Source organism: Euwallacea fornicatus, chromosome 2, assembly GCF_040115645.1.
Source record: "Euwallacea fornicatus isolate EFF26 chromosome 2, ASM4011564v1, whole genome shotgun sequence".
Taxonomy (NCBI): domain Eukaryota; kingdom Metazoa; phylum Arthropoda; class Insecta; order Coleoptera; family Curculionidae; genus Euwallacea; species Euwallacea fornicatus.
Window position 1 is genome coordinate 5,589,637 of NC_089542.1, and position 25,080 is coordinate 5,614,716.

The following is a 25,080-nucleotide window of genomic DNA, read 5'->3' on the forward strand; positions in this document are numbered from 1 at the left end:
AAATTAATTAAATTTATGCCGAAACGATGTCGCGACGTGATCAAAGCAAATGGGCACATCGCGACCTTAAATATTAATTAAAGTAAGCATTTTTACTATTTTTATTATCTATAATTTCCGGAATGAAAAGTTCCAATTATTTTGTCCAGGCTCAAAACAAGATTGGTTTAGTTATCTGTTTGCATATTTCAAAGCCAATCACATTTGGAATATTTTACCAATGGTATACTAATTAATGTTGTAACCCAAAATTCACCTGCTAGATGTTAATTACATCAAATTAATAAATATTTATTTTAAGTTTCGGAAAAAACCCGGACTGTTTTTCCAATATTGTAAATTGTCGGGCCTCTGGTCGTACCAGAATTATAACCAAAGACCACCTCAACGACATACGTTTATACCACCATCTTTATTTGACCGGTGTGTATTACCATCATCAATTTTGACTCGTTAGTTCAAACTGTAAAAGACATGTATGTTATATCTCTGCCTCTGTTATTTGAATATTTGCCCCCTCCCCCTTCCCCCCACACACACCTTAGGCCTGTACATACGTACTACCTTAATTCGATACAAATGCAAAGATCTAAACTATAAACTGTAAGTCCTTAATTCTAAAAAAATTAATCAGCATCTCGGCAATAGCAACTGAGTATCAACCGTTATAGTTAAGATAAACATATTCGTCATCGAAGTTTGAGGATTAATGCGGAACAAAGGGCTTTTGTTTGATCTAGAGCGTAATCCTTCATTCTACCCGTGATACAACATTTTACGCAGAAATAATATACATAAGTTAAATCTTCTACATGCAAGCATGATATGCTATTTAGTTATTTGATAAAAGGTCGTTAAAAAATTAATCGACGTTATTTTTACTTTACGGCCCGTTGCCAAGAGTAACGGGCGTTGCTGTTACTTTACGGCCCGTTGCCCTGAGCAATGAGCCGTAGAAGTATAATAACGCCCGCTGGTCATAAACTCATTATTTCCGCTATGGAGATTAATGTGAAACAAACAGTTTCGATCGATTTATGCGTAAGTACGTATTATAAGCTTAATACGTACATATTTACTTGAATAGGCACCAACTTGAATCGTAATATGTTTTTGACCGAGAGTCCCAAGAAAATTCGGAGATTGTTCAGTATTTTCAGTAAAATCTCGTGAAATTGTCCTCCAACCCTCCAATCCTTTGTTTTGTTCAACAAAAACTTCTTTTTTTAGACCAAATGATTCGTTCTCGCGCTGTAATTTAGCGTAATCTCTAGCCGTTACGGATCTGTACACCTTAATTGTTTAATCAACTTACCAAACATTACCTTAGTGTTAAAACCAAGCGTATTGCTCATAAAAGAGGTTTTAGAATAGAATATATCTTTGTTATTTCCCATTCTGTTCTCGTATGCAGATTATCAAATGGATGGATGAACCCAATATTGTCGTTTTCCTTTTTGTAGAGTTCTTCGGGATATTTTTGTTCGGAACCACAGGTGTCACCAAATATTTCATTTAATGCGTACAATTTGTCTTATTATTTTTTATTATTATTACGTATTTAACGTATAAACGAATAACAATTTAACAAATGGGTTGCTCGATACTAAAAAAGAAAAACCTTTAAAAGGTAAGGGTAAAATCGAGATATGATGTCAAGTCAAATTTCGTCGGACTTTTTGTGTTAAAGTTGAGTAAAAATGAATATTTCACAATTAATACTTGAAAAGGTGGACTGGGGAACAAGAGGAGCACCTAAGAGCCCAATCACAGTTGTTCGCCCTTCGTATTACTACTATTCCCTGAAAATGATACAGGCTGCAGAGGAAGTTTTGTGTAATTCTATAAACCAAAAAGCTTTTTTAAGAATTGCTATAATTTATATATCACCACTTTAAACGCGTTATTGATCATTTTCAGGTTAAAACAAGAACGTGACAATTTATAGAGCAAATTGTGCTCTTCCAACAGATATCAGGCCCTTGTGGGTGGCAGCAATAAAAGTTTACATTCGTCTTACATCTGTAAAGAACTTGATTAAAAAGTTTTATGAGGTGTTACATGTTCAGAAGTTTTGCTTTGCACAAACTAAGAAAGTTATTTCATCTACGTAAACTTTCATACTGCATATGTCGAACTTTTCTATAAGATATAAAGAGTTGGAATGTCCGTATCAAGTAGTATGTAAAACGTATATTATAGAGTATTGTTGCTAATGAATTGTCAAAATTTGATGGCTCAAACCTTTAATACAATTTCAGAAAATTTATTTTTCATATTATCTTTTAACGGTATAATTATTAGAAAAGTCTTGGATCTCAGACAAAGCCTTCGGTGTTAAAATTGAGCCTTTGTATTTTCTCAAGACAGCATGGAGATAGTGGAGACAACCCCTTAGAGTAGATAATAACGGAAAAATCATCATTCAAAGTCATCTTTATATTACACAAAAATGTCACGAAACTCTCTATTAAAACAACAAAGCTTTTTGAATCTTAATATCTAGATTAAAACATTACTTATACACAAGTAAAAAATTACTCTTAAAACATTGTATAGGTATTCTAAATAGTACCTAAAAGTCACAGACACATCAGAAATGCGTTAGATAACGTTACAACTAGTGGTATGTTCGAAGGAACTAGCCTCAATGATAACTTGATAGTCCAAATGGTTCCCTTGGCAAAAACTCACCAATTCCTCATATTCAACGTCGAAACTGGGACTTCCCGCAGAATTTTGTGGCGCATCAAAAGGCTCAAACTCCGACCTTTTCACTCGAGATTTCATCACTTTCAACTTCCTGCAATTTTGTGATATTGGAAACTGCTTGGCGAAAATTACAGTGAATGTGTGCGAAAGAATTCGGTTTCCATTACCAATGAACATCATTCCGAATTTGACTTTTGTCGAGATTTGTAGGTTGTAGCTCCAGTAGAATTTGAAGATGTTCTCTAAAGGACAAGTCATACACTTCCATATGTGAGCACTAACATAAATACACACAAATTTGGTTTTAACTGGCGGATCCAGTGAAATTACAAATGAAGCTTAGCGGACATGAGCAATCAGAATTGGAAAGTACCTCGTGGAAAGATCGCACGACCTGCCAGTTAAGAATCCATTCCATTATACTCACCATTTACAATGAAAACCATAGTATATTCCTGCTTTTCACTGCAAGTAAAGGACGCAGCTCTTAAAGTGATGCCTGACTTTAAGAAAACGTTCTTTTGGTGCCGCTGTAGTAAATGCTCTGGAAGGGACCCTATTATACCCTTCCAGGAACACTCATAGCTGTTCCCCAATGGACAGGTTGTGGGGTAAAACCTACACGCATTTACGTGCAAAATTCTACCAGGGCCGCTGGCAATATAGGGGCACCCCTCCCATTTGCAGGGAAAGGCTATAAGGGAGTGGATTCTTTCCAGGGCCCAAGCTCTTGTTATCGATTTTTTGACTCTAATATTAAAAAAAGTTAGTATTTAAAGTATTTTTTGTATTTGCGTACAGGGTGTACCGGCAAGTCGGACAACTTATACACCTTCTCCAGCAATCGAAACAAATTACGTGGCTGTTGATACACATCATTATTGGGGGGATTATGTAGTTGAAACATACGGGACACTCGAATTCTTTTGATATGTGTCTTTCCAGTCTGCTGTCATTTTCTGTTAAAGGATAAGCTACCTGGAAAAATTGGAAAATTGAAAGTTTCCAATGTTGCCATCTCATAAATGGGTAAAAATAAGAAATCAGTTAAATCCGTTTTTGTGGCATAATGAGGCATCTTTTGTACTTCTCTATGTAGTGTTTTAATGTTCTTTCAGTAGCTTTTACTGTTTTCGAGATGTTATGTTTTAAATAAGCCAATTAGAGAGATAACGCTAATTTCCGTTTTCATAATAATGTTTTCCTCGAGTTTATTTCACGTTTCAGCGACAAATCTGTCTGTTAAAGTATTCGTCCGAACCTTGAGTAAAGGGCCAATATTACTCCTAGTTAGTTTTAACTGAGCATAGTGTGCAATTCCACCGGTCCATAAACCCCAAATTACGTGTGGTGGGTTCTTCCCGACAAACGGAAAGAAAAAATTAGTTTCTGTATTTGCTTGACGAAACCGGATATTCAGAAATGTTTTCTTCTCATCGGGGATTTGGAAAATTTGAAATATTTGTGTACTATTGTGGAATTTCAACTATATTCAGAAAATAGAAGCAATTTTAGATCTTATATTAAAAAATTAGGTTCTGACAAAATTTTTAACGCAGCTGGAAAAAACACGAACGTGAGCGTGATCATCACTTTGGTATCATTTTGGAAGGGAAAAGTTATACCGAAAAGTGTTATTTCGTGATTTACTTAAAGTTTTCTCATAATATCTAAAGAACTAATTCATGGTAAAGATTCTGAAACAATTGATTACTCTCCAGTAGGTCCAACATTTCGGGGAGCTCGCTGTCGTGTTTAATACTAACATAAGGTAAAGTACTTACTTTTGGAGGAATTAGCCGCCTTACATCGAAAGTGTTCATATTGATTGCCATTTTAAAGGATTTCCTTTTGGAATGTTGATTTCACACAAACAGGGCTTTAGGTACAATCTCTGAAATCACATTTTTTATTAAATGTACTACTTCTTTTACGACACTTTTCGTTTAATTGATTTAATCAATAAACTACAGATCAAATGCAGTGGAATTGAAGAATTATTTTCACCTCATTTGGGTCACTAAAAAGTACCTTTTTCTTGCTGAATTCAATGTAAATTATAAGCTTTCTTGAGTTTGTTAATGCTTATGGTTAATTTACCTATAGAAATCCTTATATGAGTTTCTTTTCATTTTCACGCAATAAGACGATTAACTAGAATATGTTTTCAATGTTTCCTAAACGGGATTTTTGGCATGATTTCGTTGCAGGCTGGACACTATTTTTTCAATAGGACACTCTGTTTAATATTGAATACGATAAATCCATGTATCATAAGGAACAATTTCTCAGTACTTTCCTGTACATATCCCTATCGGTCTTCCAATAATTTGAGTCTCTATGAAGTCGTGTCTTCAAAGTTTTTGGGACACTACTTATTTAAGATACTAAATGTCTACATTTTCAAATGGGACCCTGTGTATCTTATGTGATACTTAGATCAGTTGCTACAAGTTTAATTTAGATATACCTACAAATCATAACAAAGTTTTCAAATTATTTAAAAAATTAAAATTTTAATATGTAAGAAAGCCTCATGCATGTTGTAATAGATATTTTCTAGCCACTTTCATTTTCAAAGACATTAGTTTACACAATAAGTATAGTTAAATAAGTATGTTAGTCGAGTAATAATCAGTCCGAGGTGAGATACTAAGAAACAGGACTTGTGATGAGTGAAAATTATTTTTTCTAAATCATTTATTACCACGTGAGTAAATTGTGCATGTTCATTTGTTAATTCAATTGGTTGGTAAATAAAGAAGAAGGATTTCAAAGGTCCAAACAGGCTGAAAGGAAATCTATTAAGTACTTTCATGATTGTGGGAAAACCTCACTAGAATCAGTTAGCTCGAGATAGAGGGTAGGAATGTGTGTATTTATTTGTACAAATCGGGATATTGCGAGTATCTCGTCTATTTAGGAGAGCGAATAAATTTGAGGCGAGGCAAGCTATTTTTGTTTAATTATTTCAAAAGCTTACTTTGTTATTACCCATGGATCTGAATGTTGATAATGTCGGGGATAATGAGTACATTTAGACCATGAGTAAATATCCCTGATATAAGAAGAATGATTCGTAATTATTTCGCTGTTGCTCCAATTTGATTGTTGATCCCTCACCCTGCACTTTTTAACTGGAAAACCTTCAAAGTAAGCAACCAAGTTAATTTTCAAGACACGCAGAAAATTTTAAATTTCAATTATCCCATGATGAAATGTCCGTAGGGACTTGTACTGGGATACCTTTTTTTTTATAGAAAATGTAGAAAAACATAAATTTAGTCACAAATAAATTTTATATCGGGTGATAAAACAATTATGTTCCTTTAAACACAGTTCACCTACCGTTGACAGCGTCCACTACAACGTACATCGAAAATGTAAACGGATTCTAATTTGTCGCTCCGAAAAAACCCTCAATGCAACATTTTGTTCAGAGAGTAGAAATACAAACAAAGTAATACATTTGTTTCCTTTTTTTAATCTTCCCTTTAACGTCCTGTATTTTGAAAATCGTCCACTTTTAGATTAAGGAAAATTGAGTTAAATCGTTATGTTTTCGCCGTAGAAATCTATGGTAAAATTTTGTACAAACTTTTTAGAGATACTCTGTATATCACGAAATAATTTAAACATGTTAAAATATCATTTTCAGGCGAGACATTGACCAGGTCTGTAAATATGAAACCGGAATCTTTTAATAAAAAGTACAACTTAACTGCGCAATAATTATAAAAAATATTTTATTCGAAATATTTCCCATCTCTCTGGCAATTTGTGGATGCCACGCCCAAAAGAACTGTTGTTCTTTTGAGGCAAACCCGTTCATCGAGCCATTTTTGAACTGTTTCGTAAGAGGTGAAGTGCCGTTCTGCAAGAGCGTGTCCCATCGATGCAAATAAGTGATAATCGGATGGTGCTAAGTCGGGTGAATAAGCCGCTTGCGATAGTACTTGCCAATGAAACGTCCCAATCGTTTCCTTCATCAGTTTTGCAGTGTGTGATGGTGCAATATCATGAAGCAACATCATCTTGTGTTGCCGTTCTTGACATTCTGGTCGTCTTTCACTCAAAGCTCCATGCAAGTCCATCATTTGTTGTCGGTAACGTTCAGTATTAACTGTTTCTCCAGGTTTTAGTAGCTCACAATAAATTACGCCTTTTTGATCCCACCAAACACAGAGCATTGTTTTCCGTCCATATCGATTTGGCCTTGCTGACGATGCTGATGGTTCGCCTGGAGTTACCCATGATTTTTTACGTTTGGGATTCTCAAAATAGATCCATTTTTCGCCACCAGTCACAATTCGATGAAGAAATGACTTTCTGTTATACCTGGTAAGCAACAATTGGCAAGTGGTTTTTCGATTTTCTTGCTGTCTTTCATTGAGTTCATGTGGAACCCATTTTCCTATCTTCTGAATTTTTCCCATAGCTTTCAAACGAATGGAAATGGCTTCTCGTGTCACATTTAATTGGTTCGCTAATTGTTGTTGCGTTTGAGTATCGTCCTCATCTAACAAAAGCTTGCAACTCGCCGTCTTCAAACTTTTTCGGTGGTTTTCCACGCTCTTCGTTAATGACGTCAAAATTGCCACTTTTGAATTTTTTAAATCACTCGTAGCACTGTGATTTTCCAAGGGCATGTTCACCGTAAGCTTCAACAAGCATGCGATGTGAATCTGCAGCCGTTTTTTTCAAGTGGTAGCAGAAAATCAATGCTGTCGGCAAATCGTCATTTGTAGGCACAAAATTCGACATACTCAAAGCTATTGCAAACTGTACTGCAGTATTGAACCTGTATTGTTATGATTTGAAAATCATTCTCAGATGTAAATAAGAGATATAGTACGCTAATAACATGATAATATTACGTATATTGACCACTAGGGATATTTGGAGGCAAATTCCGGATTCATATTTACAGACCTGGTAACCGCGATTCTGTGGATAATTACTTTTTTTAACAAATCAAACGTTTTTAGTGCGAAATTTTATTAAAGGGACATTGTTTAAAGGTCTCTGTACGTCGGTTTCTGTAGTACTGCACTGATCACAGTTACCAAAAGTAACGATAATATGAATTCATTTTATTAGCATCTATGTCAGCAAAAATATTATTCAGCTGTGACACAGAGTGAGCGATCATCCCGGTAAATTCGTCTACATGCAATCATATGTATGTATACAATAATAGAAGTTCAGTGACATTTCTGTCTGTTAAATCTCTAGCTATCATTACAGATTTAGATTTAAGTGGTGTGAAAACCTCGTGCATAAATCAGATAAGTCCCTCAGAAAACCCGGCATCCCATCCGTTATCCGTCCGTACATCTCCGTGACTCTGATCTTCGCGCTGTCCTGTCCTAATAATATTACATTTTCAACAGTGACTGTTTTCATATTCCGTTCTTACTTATCAGACTCATAGTTGCCATTTTGTAAAACGCTCTTCTCTTCGTCTGTTTTAATTGCATTCTGCATGTTAATAGTAAGTTTATTCCCACCGGTATTTAAGTTCAGTAATTTATTTCGTCCGTGTAGTTAAATTTTTTTAAGTCTCGTAATGACGCATTGATTTGTCCCTTGATGTTTCCAGCCAGTTAACTGAACCCTGGATATTTCCCTGCACTGTCTAAAAGCATATTTAAAAGTTCCGTTGCGCCTTGATATAGCCGGCCCTTTGTCGCGTAATTCAAAAGGCGGTGTCTAGCATTCGTAATAAAATTACTGGAACCGCATTGCTAATTCGGGGGCATAACGAAACCTCTACCTACACCGTAAAAAGGGATCACAGAAAAATCCTTAGAACCATATCTTTCTACTATGCATGTGTCTTTTTAAATCTTGGACAGTCTATTTTCCATTTGTCCCGTTGTGTATTATAAATTGTTATGTATCTGCCAAGCACACTATCCCATAGCTATCTTTATTTCTTCTTATCGGTTATCGCTTTTGAAGTAATTTTAGTTTAGCTCCGAAATGGCATGAAATTACGATGAAATTCATCCCAAAAACCGGATTAGCGCAGCTGCAACAGTTTTATGCTTCAATTTACCATCAGCATAAATTCCAGCGATTTTTCTTTTTCCCCGCTTTGTGTTTACGTCACTTCGGAACCGCGGATCATCCCCTTAGGATTAATTTTACTTTATTGTTTTACCGGAATTAATTCACGAAAATACAATTTTGAATCAGTTAAACAAATCCCGCGACGGCGCCCGCATAATGCAAATTGTCAGCGATATAAAAAAAGAGGTTTTATGAAAGCTTATTATTGCCAATTTGAGTGAGTAATGGGTTTTCTGTTATTCAACACTCAGCCTGGAGGCTTTGGGAGAAATAGGGATGTTTGTGTCTCCTACAATAATTGAAATGAAAACGTTTGAGAGCTATTGGAAAATTAAATTTACCGAGGAAGTACAAAATCTCGTTAACACCGATGGAAGGTTTATCGCCTTCGTAATTGGCAGGGCCTGGTCTAAAGGGTCGATTATTCAGCTTTAATAGGTATTGAAAATCGGTTCGTAAAGATTTTACTACTCCATATAAGACGGTTTTAATTCCGTCAATGCATCACCACATATTTAGTCAGCCCTGCAAGGGTCGAGCATCTTAATTAAACACTTCTTACCTATGTATAAACAATAATATCACAAGGTTTCAGTGGCATTGAAACAATCACTACATAGAAGTCTGTATACATATACGGCACTATTCTGCTTCACACTATACGTGCTATATGCCAATTTTAGTACCACGAACGGAAGTTTTTGCAGTGAAAAACGTCTGGGCCTATTTTGATGTTTATTTATCGGATTTGATTATCGGTCCATTTATCAGCTTCAAATATTTTTTTTAATAATACAAACTTCCACATGTGAACTAAATATTACTTGCGTAAGAATAGCTTATTTCATACCCAAAAGAACCAACGTTTTCCCAAAACGAACCATATTTTACTTCCCCGGATTGCTTGGTTAGTCAAATGCACACGTATTTATTATTCACGCAGTATTAACCAGAGATAGAATAATTCTAAATCAGACTAAAAAATGGATTTCGTTTCTCTACATTTATATGAAACGCTCCGAAATGGAATTTATGATGAGTAGAAAATTGTTCCTCAGCTCCGTGGAATAAAGTAAGTTATTGGAGTTGGCACAAAACGATCAACGTCAATTTGTCACGGGATAATAAAACCTGGAAATCGATTACGATAGTTATTTGTGAGTTTTTCCTAACCTACTTTAAATAGATTAATTTTGAAAAAGAACGGAAATCCGAGTATAGGTGGATTAAACGGCGCAAAAATCCTCGTGGAAATACCACTGGAGCTGCTAAATTATTGACGGAACAGGGCGAGATGCAAAACAACGACCTTTGTTTCAATTGGGTCAATGGTAGAGTCAGATTTAATACGTTTGAAAACTGGATAGGTACCTCTCTCATCCAGATCGGCATATCGTGTCGCCTAATAGGTTAACCGACTCTCATAAAAGGTAAAAAAAAAAAAAATTATTTTCCCTTTTTTGGGATTCAGCCCTGCTTGGTTAAAAGCTGACTTCTAATGTAATTTCATTTTTTGAAAGTCAGATACGTCTTGGAAATTTTCAAAAAACTTGTTTTCTTGTATATTGGGTTGTTCGATAATTCATGTCGTATTTTTTATGTTTTTTCAAAGTGAATATACATATATTAATAATAAATATTAATCAATGATGTAGTGGCCATCTTGGTGGATGACCTTTGGCCATCTTTCGGCAAGTTGGAAAATTCCGCGTTCGAAAAAGCCTCGATTTTTAGAAGTAAAAAATTGATTTAACTCATTTTTAACGGCTCGATCAGAATCGAAATTTTTACCATTCAAATGATTTTGAAGAGAAGGAAACAAATAATAATCTGATGGCGCCAAGTCAGGGCTATATGGTGGTTGAGGTATCGGTTCCCAATTTAGTTCCAATAATTTTTGACGCGTTATTAAAGACGTATGGGGTCTAGCGTTATCGTGATGGAACAGTACCCCTTTGCGATTGGCGAGTTCAGGACGTTTTCTTTTGATTTCTTCGTTCAATTTCGATAGCTAACGACACTAGACATTCGAATCAATAGTTTGGTTTCTCGGAAGCAGTTCAAAATAAAGAATACCCTCGTAGTCCCACCACACAGATAGCAAAATCTTCTTTTGATGAATATTGGCTTTGGACGTCGATTGCGCAGGTTCATCTTGTTAGGTCCATGATCGTTTTCGGACTACGTTATCGTAGACAATCCATTTTTCATCACCCGTTATGACTCTTTTTAGAAGTGGGTCGTTTTCGTTACGATTCAGCAAAGAATCGCATATGTTAATGCGTTGGGTGAGGTGAATTTCCTTCAATTCGTGAGGAACCCAAACATCCAATTTGCTAACGTACCCGAGCTTTTTTAAATGCAGAGAAACGGTTAAATTCGATATGTTCAACTTTTCTGCTATCTCTCGAGTTGTCATACGCCGATTAGTTTCGATTAAGGCCTTTATTTTATCGTTATCAATAGTGATTGGGCGTCCAGTGTGTAGTGCATCTTGGACATTAAAATTTCCGGAACGGAAGCCAGAAAACCAACGCTGGCACTGGCGTTCACGTAAACTTCACACAATTTCTTCTGAGCTTGTACTGCATTTTTGCCCTTTAAAAAGTAAAATAATAAAATGTGTCGCTAATGCTCATTTTGATCGTCCATCTTCAACTTAAATTTTAAACAATTTCTTGTTTACTAATCATGTTCAATTTTCGATCGAAAAAAGTCTAAAACGTAACCTTTAAAATGGCATATAATAATATGAGCGACGAGATCACTATTACACGATATGTATAAATTAAGCCATTTATGAGAAAAAAAACGACATTAATTATCGAACAACCCAACAGTAAAGGGTCTTTTCTGTGTCAAATACGACGTAATATTATTAAAAAACGTTGTTTAGAATCGGAACCTACACCAAATTTGAAATTCCTGGGCTAGCTATTATTTCTTACATTTTGTTGTATTTCCCAAATTAAAAAAAAATATATTTTCACCAGTTTTGATTTTATTAAAATTGTAAACTATTATCATTAAATGAATTAAAAAACGTGCCTATAATCTCATATTAAACTTAAACCTCCACTAAATCTTCTTTTTATTTTGCATATTTTTTAATACGGTATATGAATTTTTCAAAAGTTGCTTGTACGTATTCTTTAGGAATAAATCGAAGTGTCTATGTTATCTTGTTTTTTAATATTTCTCTATCATTTGCTGTAAGTGCTTCACAAACCATTAGTTTCTTTGTTGTCCAAACAAAAAATCCTTTATCATAAGATTTTTTTTTATAGAGGAAGAAACCTTCAAAGGTGCCCAGTTTGTTATTTGGCGACCGGGTTATGTGGGATTCATCGCCTTTAAGGACGCCTACCTACTAAAACCCACTATCCAATGGAAAGATTTGGGGATTTGGATGGCTACGCTATCCAGCTCATTTTTCCAAACCTTTTTTCATCAAATAAATCATTTAGCCAAAAAAAGTTTAATATGAGATTATGCGTTTTTTAGTTTATCTAATGAAAAGAGTTCATCATTTTAATAAAATAAAAATGGTAAAAATATTTTTTTAATTTGGAAAATACAACAAAATGTGAGAAATAAAAGTTGGTCGAAGACTTTCAAATTTCGTGTATGAGTTTAGGTTTCGATTTTAAACAACGTTTCTTAATAACATTATGTCGTATTTGACACAGAAGACTCGTTTCTATACAAGAAAATAGGTTTTTTAAAAATTTACAAGACATACCTGATTTCATAAAAGTGAAATTATGTTAGCAGTTAGTCTTTATCTAAATAAGGCTACACCTTGAAAAATGATCATTTTAATTAAATTTTTTTACCTTTTGCAATAGTCAGTTGACCTCTCCGAGGACACATCTTTTTTATCGGTAAAATTTTACAACACTCTTATCGTTATTTTTGAGATGTTAAAACTCTTTTCTTTTATACGGACCACCCTGCACATTAGGCGATTATTTGAAATTGATCCTAATTAGAATTCATTTACATATAAAAGTTCGTATACCCACCTCTCTTAGTTTTTGTGGGACATATGTATTGATAAAAGTTCTCACTCTTTCGCTCGATCTTTGAAGCTTTACGTTGGAAAAGCAAGATATCCCGAATGCTGGTTCAACCTCTGGAAAGGAGAATTTTGGACCGAGCCATTAGGTAAAGAACACTTGGCAAATGAATTAAAATTCCCAGGATTTTCCCCAGTTTTTATAATTTTTGTGGTTGCCTTTATTGGTTATCGGGTAATTTGAGCCTACATGAGGCCACGATTTTAAAACTTGGACATTCTATTTTATTTATGTTTGGGACGCTAAAATTATTTTTTCATAGAAATAAAAAAAAATGTTTCGTTATATATTATGCTGCTTTTTAAACAAGCTTTTTCATGTTATATTTTATATTTTACTCTATCAAAATACCTTTGGTTGGACGTTGAATTAGAACACAGCAGTCCTCAGTGATTTGTACCCCAATGATTACCAACTCAATGATTCTCGTTTAAATTAGCAGATTTAATAAAAGCAAAGATTTAATAACTCCCGAGAGAGTTTCTGGGCCGTGACATTAAATTCGTCCTGATTCAGCAATTACGCAACTTTATTCCAGAAGGGCGAATTAAAAGTTCAAAACAATAAAAAATAATTGTCTGCTTTATTATTTTTTCCCAACTTTTGAAATATGATATAATTTCAGTTCACGCTATACAGAGGAAAACGTTTAATTCGTTACGAATGAAGGAAAATAATAATGCATCTCTAGTACATAAAAGATAATTCACGTGTTTCGAAATGAATTTATAGCTGAAACTAAAAGAGAAATAAAGTGCATACATTAGGGAAATATTAAATTTATTTCACTGTTTATGGAATTTTAAATGCATCTCAAACCAGTTTTATGCGTTATTTTATATTATGAGGAATAATGTTGTTATTCGTAGTACGAAAACTCATTACGATAACACTTTGGTTTATTTTTTGACATTTTAAATAACATGTTCAGTTTTCCTACTAATAGTGCATTTATCTTGCATAAGGATAATTTTTTCCCCAAATTTACAGCAAAAATTGCTTTCATGAATTCCTTTAGGTATTATTCAAAAATCTGTACCGAATATCCAGTATATGAGAGTGCTCATTGGTTAGTCAAAGTGCGATAACTCAGTGAATATAAGTTTTAGAAAGAAATGTTTAATTTCAAAATTTTTTATCACCAAAAGGTACGTATTTTAAAATGATTTTCAAATATACAGGGTCCATCATAAAAATGTGACAGTACCATTTATGTTTTTCAAAGTGGAACCCCCCAATTTTTGCATAATTTTTGGATTTATTGTCAAATTTTAAGGTGAGTTTATATAAAGAATTTTATGTCAAAAATGTATCGTTTCCGAGTTATTCGGGAAAATTCGAAAATTTTGATAAATGCAATGTTTCACGGAAATCGGTGGTAACATTAACGAATGTCAAAATCGGCCTTATGAGTCTCCAAGAAAACCTACTAAGCTACGTTTTAACGTTTTTAATAATAAAAAAAACATTTTGATAACCCCCGAAATAGCAACCTCCGAAGTTGTGTGAGTTCAAATTCTAATAACTCGCGTATCTCAAATGAAATACTCCAATTTTTTCAATGGCATCGTGTTTAGAATCAGAAATCAAAATTTGTATCAACATTATCCTATCCCTAAACACAGCCGCTTCTGACTTCCCAAAAATTGTCCCTTTTGAACTTCTAAACGTTTCAAACATTCCGCTGGTGACGTCATCATAAACAAATATTAGGCGATGCCCGGTGACGTTCAGTATCAAAATTATAATTTTATTCTTGAGCAAATGAGGTATTTACATCAAATTCTCAAATTGTCCTTCATTTTGATTAGAATACAGTTGAAGTTTTGCCAGAAAACGCCTATTTTAACATCAAATATTATTATTATTGTCGGGAAATTACTGATAACTTTGAAACAACTGTGTTTAGGAATAGGGCGATATTAACAAAAATCCGCAACTTTAGAAATTTGCGTGATTTTATCCGAAATATGCAGATTATTGAGGTTTAAAGTTGTGCAATTTCGGAAGCGTATTTAGGGGGTTATGGAATTGTTTTTTGTTAGTTAAAACAAGTTAAAACGTAGTTTAGTAGATCCTCTTGAAGCCTCATAATACCGATTCCGACATTTGCACTTGCTGGAAGGTACAGCATCGATTTGCGTGAGGCCTTGCAGCTATCAAAATTTTCGAATTTTCCCGAATAACTCGGAAACGATACATTTTTGACATAAAACTCTTCACGTAAACTACCTTAAATTTTGATGATAAATTTCGAAATCTCAAAAAAAATTAGGGCGTTCCAGTTTGAAAAACATAACTTGGTACTACCACACTTCTACGAGGAACCCTGTATATTTAAAAATGATTTTAAAATATCTAACCCTTGATAATTATGAATTTAGTAACAATATAATAAATAATTACAGAAACTTGGATAGCAAACATTCCTATCTAAAGTTCATATTTACCGAGATATTGTATTTTGACGTATTATTGTGCAACCCTGTATTTTGGAAATTTCCAAACATTCACACAAATTCATTTGAACGTATTCCATGAGGTCCAATTTTGAAAATTTACAAATCAATTTGTTACAGTTTCGTCCATTTTTGCCTTATCGTTTCTGGTCCGTGTCCGCCTTAAGCTATAAAGTTCTGAAATGCGGCCAATTAGAATAGTGTGCATGCAGCCAGGGGCCTGGCAGAATGCATTTCCGATTTATTGTCCTCTGGAGAAAGGCGGAATGCACAAACACCCAATAAAGTTGAAATGCAGGATTGCGTATAAGTTACCCCATTCGTGGTAGTTTTCCGAATCAATCCTTGATTGGATATAAGATTTTATAATATCCAGGAATTCTCTGGAGAGATAATGGGTTTTAGCCCTATTCTCTGAATATTTTATACGCATAAATGGAGGGATATTTGCTGCTAAATATAGCCATTTAATCTAATCATTCTTCCGGCTTTGATGGGGATCTTAAAGGGGTGAAATTGGTGGGGAAAGGGAGTAATTTTCTATAGAAACTCTGGGAAAACTTTTTATTCACGCTTGAATTATCTTTGAAATGTAAACTCGCTTATACAGGTAAATCTCATTTGCATGTGTGGGGTCTAATCAAACGCCAGTGAAATCATTTTAGAGGAAAAGCTAGTTAGATATTCGGAGCGACAGCCGATTAGATTATTCCAGGATTTTTATTATAATTAACCTTCCAAAATTGACTTTTATTATATTAATTTGCAAAGGTTAAAAGCACTAATGACGCCTTCATTGACGGGATTATGCGGAACAACAGTTTGATTGGATGAATAGCGGATAAGCCAAATGTCGATGGCCTAAAAGGAGCTTCCATCAATCATGTTTTTCTCCTTAGATGGAAAAATACTTGACAAAAAAATAATGGCGTTCGGTGGGTGAAAAGCGGGCGCAAATGGAAGGAATTGCGTCTAATGGCGGTCTGTTTCCGAACTAAAAAAGATACTATTTGCACTTTAAAAATGTAGGTAATAAATTCTTCTGTTCCCTGGAGGGATTTCCCGTTTCTATTTAGTGTTGTTAAGAGTTGGAAACTTTTAATTACCCATAAGGTTCGTCGAAACTGGAATAACCTCGGCCTAAAGGAGACTAACTTTCGACAGTTATTGCCTCAATTTTAGTTCCGATAGATCGTTGCTTTCCGAGGCCTACGTAAATAAAGCTCCTGCCATTTGCTTTATGGTCTAAAGGGTCGGAAAATGGTGGCATATGGCGAAAATCACTTACGAAGTTTTCTATACCTTCGTGGGGTTTCTGATAAAACTGATGAGAATTTCAAGTATTATAATTCCAACTCCTATATTGAATTTGAGAAGTACCTAACAGTATGTGGCCTGTATATGTGTGTCAAACACCAAAGTTTGTATATGACACTTGTATAAAGTATCGCAAATCGTTTGTAGCTTTCATATGCTTGATATTTTCTAAAAATGCTTAAACACGTATAATTTTATTTTAAAAAGACATTATTTTTGACGTTCAAAATTTTCACTGCTCCCTCCCTACCACAACAAACTTTTTCTTTCGTAAGGGAAAGCTAATTCATTAAAAGATACGATGATATACTCAGAATTAAAATTGGAGCTACAGTTTGCTTAAAAAATTATTAGATATAAAATAAAGTAACTCACCATTAGATCAATCAGAATTAAAACTCCTACAAGAAATGCTCAAATTGGGTTCCACTAACAGTTTGCCAATACTTCTGTTGTTGATTCTTATCCTCTTTGAAATCTACGAGGTCATTAATCAAAACTGTATGATCTGTTTTTGTAAGCGGCACCTTTTAACCGACCTCTTAAAAAAATCGAGGGGTGTGAGATCTGGTGATCTTGGCGGTCAGTCCAGTGTGCTTTTTCTACCCATTCATTTTTTCTTTTGGCGCCATGAGAAGTTGGAAATCTTCCCAAAGACACCCGGCTGGAGATCTTTCTTGGCCCGTTGATGACAGCCGGATAGCGTGGGATTTTCAGTTTCGGCCTGGCAGGCTGCAAAGAACGAGTCTTCCGCTTTCCTGCTCTTTTCCAACCGAGTCATTTTCTTCCTAAGAATCAAGCTCTCCTGCCTCAGTCACAGTGTTTTCCGATTTGTGACCTTGTCAACCCCGATATCTCGGAGGATACTCCCGATCCCCGCTATCGCATTCACCACCTTCTGTTTGGACCTATACGACTCCCTAAGGAATCGATCGAGCCCATCCAGTCGGTCCTTGGCCTCCTCCAATAGATCCACCCAATGGTCCTGGATATTTCCGCTGGATTCGTCCAACCACTTTACTTTCCCCGCCTCCCCGTACGGCGTGTTGGAGGCCAGATCCTCCCCGAATGCCATGTAGACCCCCGTTCTCCCCGGAAGTTGTCTCCGACAAACTTCTGATAGGCAAGCCCTTCGATACCACAGGAGAGCGAACCTTCCTTCATGTCCTCCTGCCCCCCCCCCCTCCACCTCCGGTACCCACTCTGGGAGACGTTCTTTCGGTATTTTTACACTTACCAAAAGCTCCGAGTTCTTCTTCCTTCCTCCACTCATCTGACATACTGCCCTTCCGAGTCCTGACCACAATCCGCTTCTCCATATATAAGTGCCACTCCCCTTGTCGGAGGTCTCTTTTTTCCCAATAAAGTTGCCCTTGAGGGAGACCATGGGTTCTATCTCACTGTCAAGAGTTCGTTGCAGTAACTGATTCACGACAGTCAGCAATGCCTGCTTCAGCACCTCGCCCGTCATCTCCTGGGACTTCGAGTGTCCCTCATAAAGTAAATTTACTTCGCCATCACTTTCAGTCATTTTTGTTCACTTCGTGCCTCTCTTAGTGCAGGCCCCCATAAGAGGCTCTTAAGCCCTCCCACTACGCCAAAGTGAAGACATCTCGTGAGGGACCGATTCATCTCCTAGAGAAAATCTCATCAAGATATTCTCTCACAGTAATAGCGTAATGTGGTGGTGCACCATCTCGTTGGAATCAAATGTTATTGGCTCTATTTTCTCCAGGAAAAGTTGCAAACGTATTACTTTTAAACGCATCGTGAGGTTATTTGATTTCTTTGGATAAACCTTCTTACTTGTTGTTCTTTGTTTTTTGTTTGTGTTCAACAACAAGAAAGGAGGAATTTGTTTTGCTAATTTGTTAAATTGTTAACGTTTTTTTTGAATAAAATTTAAATTTTTATAGCCACTCAAACTTCAATTTTGTATAATTTTTTAATTAAATATCAGAGAAACTTTCCGTTTCGTTTGAAAAATTTAATTACTTCCAATACATAACCGAAAAAAAAAATTAGGGTGCCCCAATTTTTTTATTGTTGACTTTATTTTAACAATAGAAGATGGTTCTTAGTGGTATTCAGTGTGAGTTTCCATTTGTGGAACTACGTTATAGGTTATCCGTCAGTACATCATGTATTTCTATCGCTTTTTCAGTCTTTTTGTCATGTACAATAAGGACAGTATCATCAGCCTATTACAATATACAGGGTGTTTCCTAACTACGTGTAAAAAATGTAAAGGCGTAATCCTCGACTGATTTTGAGTCAAAAATGTCTAATAAACATATGTCCGCAAATGCCTTGTTTCCAAGATACAGGGTGTTGACTGAAAGACGTTGAAAAAGGTTTTAAAGGTTTCTAAAGGTTTGGTGGTATTTACTAACTTGTTTATTGTTAGTTTTTTTTGCTACTTCCACTACTATAAACAAGATAGTCAGTGTTATTTTGGTGTTTTACTCTCTAAAGTGAAAGAATTTAGTTCTGTGTCCCAAAAATTAGATTATACCTCAGTTTTGAAAATTTTTCAAATTCCTAATTACACTAATCAAGAAATGGCCAATATGGTTTTTGTTTACGGCCTTGCTGATGGTAAGTGTTTGGCAGCGAGGCGCATTTACATGGAAAGGTTTCCAAACCACCAAGCTCCCAACCACCAAACCTTTAAAAACCTCTTTCAACGTCTTTGTGATACAGGATCTCTTATGAAGTAATGGTGGTCATTTTCAACAATTATTATAATTAATCATTAAAGCATTCCCCCAAAAAATTGTCTTTTCTAAAATTCAAACACCCAAATTGAGTCATTTTGGAAATAAAATCTCTTTTTCTTGTCACATTTCAACACCCTGTATCTTGGAAACAAGGCATTTGCGGACATATGTTTATTAGACATTTTTTACTCAAAATCAGTCGAGGATTACGCCTTTAAATTTTTTACACGTAGTTAGGAAACACCCTGTATATGCTGTTTCGCCTATATGTTTTGTTCTTTGAGCCATAGTTATATATATAGTATATGTCATAGTAATAAACATTATAAAAAAAACGGTGGTTCCCAAGGGAGTTTTTGTTCCGAAGAAGTAGGGACAGAAATAGTTTCGTCAATTCGTACTTTTAATTGTCTGTTTGGGAATAAGTTTTTGATGATGTAAAGTAGGTGTTCTCGTGTTTAAAATTGAAATAATTTGTAAAGTAGACCACTGTGCTAGATGTTGTCAAATGCCTCATTAATGTTCATAAAGTTCCGGACATTAAACCATTTGGAAATATACTTCTTTGTATGTTGTTCGTAAAAACAATGAGTGAAAGAATAGAAGAATGTTTCATGAAGTTTGTTTTTCATTATGTATTAAAAGATTTTACTTAGCATCGGGAATAATGGAATAGCTCAGTTGTTGTGGGTTTGTATATTGTCTAATTATTTTTTTGGGGTAGAGGTTATTTCTTTTTCCCATGTCTCTGGAATTGTATTTTTTATAATACAGCTATTTAGCTAGTTTCGTACGTACTTCTGGAAAAAAATGACCCAATTATGCAAATATTAAATATGAATTCCCTAAGAAAAACAATAGTTGCACTTTTTATTTAAAAAAAACTTGATCAATAGAAACTGCCAACGTTATTGTGTGTTACAAAAAGACCATTAAACATGTTTCGGTTCCTTCTCATTATTAGCCATTTTGGAAAGGTAACAAAAACCTGAAAAACAAAATTTTAGTTTAGATATGTATGTAGAGAAATATCGCCACTACTGGCGACTTGAAATCGTACACTTACTAAGCCTTAAATTGCGCAACTTTGCCCTAATTTAGCCCACTTCGTAGCTCGTAAGATAGCTGAGATCTTAATTGTGGGGCTCGTAAAATGGGTACCCTGCATGTAAACAACATCATTTTCTGTATGTTCTGTACTATGCCTACTTGTTCCTAACCGTTAATGAGATATAAAGACTCCAAATGAAGCATTAGTTAAAGTTAATTATTTCTGTAGGTTCAGAAGACCGCAAACCGCTTTTTGACTATACTTGCTTAAATTCAGCAAAAACTTCGACATTTTTAAATAGTTATCCCTGTTCATTTCACACAAATATGAAACTTTTTAAAGCAAATGCCGTGCCCTACTTTCCATGTTCCTCTCTAATTGTTTTTTATATAACCTTTTTCTTACTTACTCTGAAATTGCAACCTTTTTCCAGTACATTCCTGGAAATATTTCCAAATAACACTGAAATTTAAAGTACTCTCTTCATCTCGCACACCGTAAAAATGCTTTCCAGTTCTCATATGTCGATCAAATTATTCCGGTTTGTTCTCTTTTTTTAATTTACCCCCAAACAAAGCCTTGCTTCATTTGAAAATTGTGCTGAACATGTAGTTCCTATTTGCCTCCATTGTGCGTATATTTCTAGGGCGTGCCAACCAAACGGAATTTGAATTAAGCCATTCCGAAATTGTCCTTTTAGGTATGGTGCCCTTTCTGCTGAAATAACATGTGCCTGTAGGATCAAACAATTTATTTGAGGATGACAGGGGGCCATATCCAAATTTACTTTGGTTTTATTTATGCGAGGATGAATTGTAAGCAGCAAAAGAGATGTGAGAAAAAAAGAGATTTATGGAAAATGTAGGGAGAACATCACTCTTCGCTATATTGTCAAGAAAAATCCGAAGCGAACTCTTGACAATATGGTGACTGATTTTTGTATCGTGGCGGAAGTGGTTAAGAAATAATTATTAAAGGAAATTAATCTCCTAAGGAGTTCTGTATTCGTTCCCTTTGAATAATCTCCCGAAAGCTTGCAGCTTACTTTCCACCAAAGAGCGTTTAGCAGTTTCTCCCCGCCATAAGCACGAAGCGATTTAATTAATCTCGTCTACACTTGCATCGAATATTTCCTGCTAAACCGAAATAAATCTGATAGCGAATTGCGGGATGTTTAGTAGGAATTTATGTCTCTGGCTTTTGTGCGAGAGATCTATTAAGCTTTGGCACCGTTCGCTACAAAGTTATGTCGCCTGTTTCCCCAATAAAAATAGCTTCCGAAAGTTTAGCAATCTGCGAGATTCTTGATATTAAAGGCGTGACTATAAGCCACGATTTTGCGCCGGAATAAATTATTGTTTTCTTTCGTTATTCTGATTAAAATTTCTGGCTTTGTTACTCTAGTTATAAATGAAAGGCGAAAGATATTTGGTTGGAATTGGAAAATTTATTCGGTACACTGGATTTGAGCTGTAGCGAATAAGTTTTTGAGCGATCGATAGAACCTGTTTTGAAGGGAGCTTTCGACATGATTCGTTTTTAAGTTGTAGAAACTCGAACGTTTATCATGAGTCACCTCGTATGTTACTGAATATTCCGAACTTACCAGCCATAAGGAATATCTTTTGATATACTTTCTTGTACCTATTTTTATCGAATTTCAAGTAATTTGGACTTCCATGATGCCGCACGCAAAAATGTGTTTAACTTAATTTACAAATTAACATATACAGTGAAATCTCCCATTATCGGACGGCGACGATTTAAAGTTTTGTGTTCGATAACGAGAAAAGTCAAATTATAAAATTATTGTAAACATGAGAAATATGTAAAAGGAAACTAACCAGGTATATACGTTTATTTTTTTGAAAATTAAATTTGACATACGTACCTTAAAAACCAGATCAGAATAATAACAAAAGTTACGTATTAAACAAGTTATATATCTAGTACAGAGTATATACATACCCACATACATACATACATGCATACTTGAAAAACTAGATTTAAGTAATAAAAAAGCACCACCATAAAACCACTTATGTATGTACATATGCATACCTTACATACTTAGGCTTAAAACAAGCATATTTAAAAAAAATATATATGTTTGGCTGCTTAATTTTTTTATTTTTTTCCTGAAAAATGCAGTTTTGAAAATGTGACTCAATATTTTTTTTAAAGTTCAAACGCAACAAATTTTTCTTTTGAACATCTAAGATTTTCAACAACTTTTAAGGCATCACTATTGAAATTTATAGGATAAGATCTTTCTTCGACTTCTACCGCATCATCCATCACTTTCCTCCATAAATTAATTTTCTTTAACATCACGTCCAATTTCCGTCATTATTTATTTTCATTAAATGTCTCCTTAGTGGAGAACCCTTGGTCTAAATTAATAAAGTCATCATATTGGCTTCTAGAAGACTTACCATTTTTATTCAACTGTCTCCGAAACCCTGCTAGGATTGCTAAGGGCAAATTATGTGTTGCACCGTCTTCTATGTTTAGTCCTTCTTCAACAGATTTTTAAAATTTTGCTTTGGCGTAGCAGTTTTTAATGGTATTAAGAGTTACCCTATTCCAGGCGTGTTGAATGAAATAAAGATCTTCTGAAACGTTCACCGATTTCCAAAGATGTGAAGCTAAGGAAACATCAATTTTTGAAAGGATATGACCCGATGCATCGGGTGACACACAGATATTGTTTTAAGGAAAAGAAAAATGATATTAATATTGATTCGATTCAGTTCGCTGGGATCTGAAGCAGCATTGTCTAGGAAGAGCAGAATTTTTCGTTTTTGAAATTTCATCCTTTTATAAAAGTCTCTAGAAGCCCGGTATTCCCTACAGAACTAGTCATTCAGGTTTTTTTATTGAAAGTCCATGTCACGGACAAACTTTTATGTGGAATATTTTTAATGCTCTTGGTCAGGAAGCTTTTCCGATCACCAAAAGCTTCTTTTTTTCGTCTGCCATATTGGCATAAACCAACATGGTCAGTCTTTCCTTTATCATTTTATTCCTTACACACGTTTTCCCTTTAAATGTCATAGTTTTGTTTGGTAAATTTTTGAAATACAAACCACTCTCATCTGCGTTGTAACACTCCTGGAAGGTTTTCAAAAAATTGATCAACCTATTGATCAACCTATTGATCAACATCCGTTGATTCACCTGAAATGTACTGGAAGCTAATTTTATGCTTTCTCTTCCATTTTGTTAACCATCCATCGGATGCGCTAAAGTTCTAATACTCTAAATCCGTAGCTACTTCTTTGGCCTTAGCTGTTATTAGCTGCCAGAAAATAGAAACGTTCTGGCTTCTCACGCGGACAAACCATTCGAAACAAATTTGGCCATTTGGGCAGCATCACCTTTCAATTTTAAATATTTTTTATCTAAATTTCCTTCTAACTGCCATTGCCTATGAATGGTCTCCTTTTGTTCCACACTCCCTATTTTACTTATAATTGAGTTTTGCTTATATGGAACCTAATTTTAAGCAAAAAACAACTAAAAAAATTCTATGTACCAACCTTATCATTTACGCGAAATGTCAACATTTAAATTTTCTTGCTCTGCATTATTAATTACTTCCATTTTTTACCTTAATGTTGAAAAATTTCTAAGACTCGCCATTTTTCACCGCTTCCAAAAAGACAATTTACATAGTTCTGATTCTAAGACGTGCTAAACAAGCCGTTGAAACCACAGGGGAATCCCAGCGGCAATCGGTGAAAAACCGTGACTGTTGAATCAAACTGGGCTTGCCCGCTTTCAGAGATTCGTGTCCGTTGTTGGGGGCGTTTTGGGCAAATTGGGGCTAATTTCTCTAATGATGTTCGTCAAATAGAACGTCCGCTAATGTGAACATTATTTACATGCGAACTAATTAATTTGGTTCTATAAAAATTGTTCGGTAATGAGAAATATTCGCTATTTGGAGCTGTCTGCTAAGACAGATTTCACTGTACTATAATATTTAAACAGTATGTCCGAGATAAGTGTCCAGCATGGGGACCTTATAAACGGTAATAAGTATGTACTATGTACAAACTTAGTGAAATGGGAGAGAAATTGTGTGTTCAAAGGAGAAGTTTCATGATGAGAATAGAGCTAGAAAATTATTTTTAGTTTTTCAATTATTTGGAAAAAAAATTTCCAATATTTTTTTATGTTTTCCCGCGTTATTGGTAAGAGACAGACAAAAACTAAAATCCCTTTGTTTGGCTTCTATAAATGACGCTTCATTTGTTAGAAATGATGATGAACTTTCTCGTTAAGTACGGCCCTGGCAAGTATTTTCTCGATTTTTATATCATCTTTTAATATAATCGTGTATTACCTAAATTACACAAATTGTCACAACAAGTGTGTATAATATTTTAAACACAAATAACATTTCCTGACTGTTTCAGTTTAAACTTTAAGTAACATAAGGTCGGGAGATTTTCGACCGTATGTCAGCGAGGAAGCACCCATCATTTCAGTCCAAACCAGTCGGTCCCATTTTGCCGCAAAAGGAGTGTCGAAAGATTCCGAAAACTGGATAAAGTGAACTGAAAATAATGGGGCGTAAGTGAGATTTTCGAATAAATTTCCTTGTAGTTTTAGAGTTTAAGTGCGATAAAATTTGGTCGGAGGAGCTTATAATTGCAGCA

The 25,080-nt window shown here is 34.9% G+C and overlaps 1 protein-coding gene across 10 annotated transcripts; it reads right to left on the minus strand.

Annotated features, from left to right (window-relative positions):
- Positions 1–2,424: 2,424 nt before the first annotated feature.
- Positions 2,425–9,764, minus strand: LOC136348960 (E3 ubiquitin-protein ligase Siah1-like). 10 transcript variants are annotated; one of them, XM_066300166.1, is made up of 6 exons: positions 9,612–9,759; positions 9,350–9,558; positions 4,497–4,606; positions 3,512–3,690; positions 3,140–3,462; positions 2,425–3,020 (listed from the first exon to the last, which is right to left on the minus strand). In XM_066300166.1, the coding sequence occupies exons 3-6, from the start codon at positions 4,545–4,547 to the stop codon at positions 2,605–2,607; spliced, it is 969 nt and encodes a 322-aa protein (XP_066156263.1). In that variant the 5' UTR covers positions 4,548–4,606; positions 9,350–9,558; positions 9,612–9,759; the 3' UTR covers positions 2,425–2,604. The 10 variants fall into 10 exon arrangements, with proteins under 10 accessions (XP_066156263.1, XP_066156316.1, XP_066156281.1 ...); XM_066300219.1 differs by having other exon boundaries at positions 2,425–2,803; positions 2,880–2,973; positions 9,350–9,630; XM_066300238.1 differs by having other exon boundaries at positions 2,665–2,803; positions 2,880–2,954; positions 9,350–9,630.
- Positions 9,765–25,080: the final 15,316 nt, after the last annotated feature.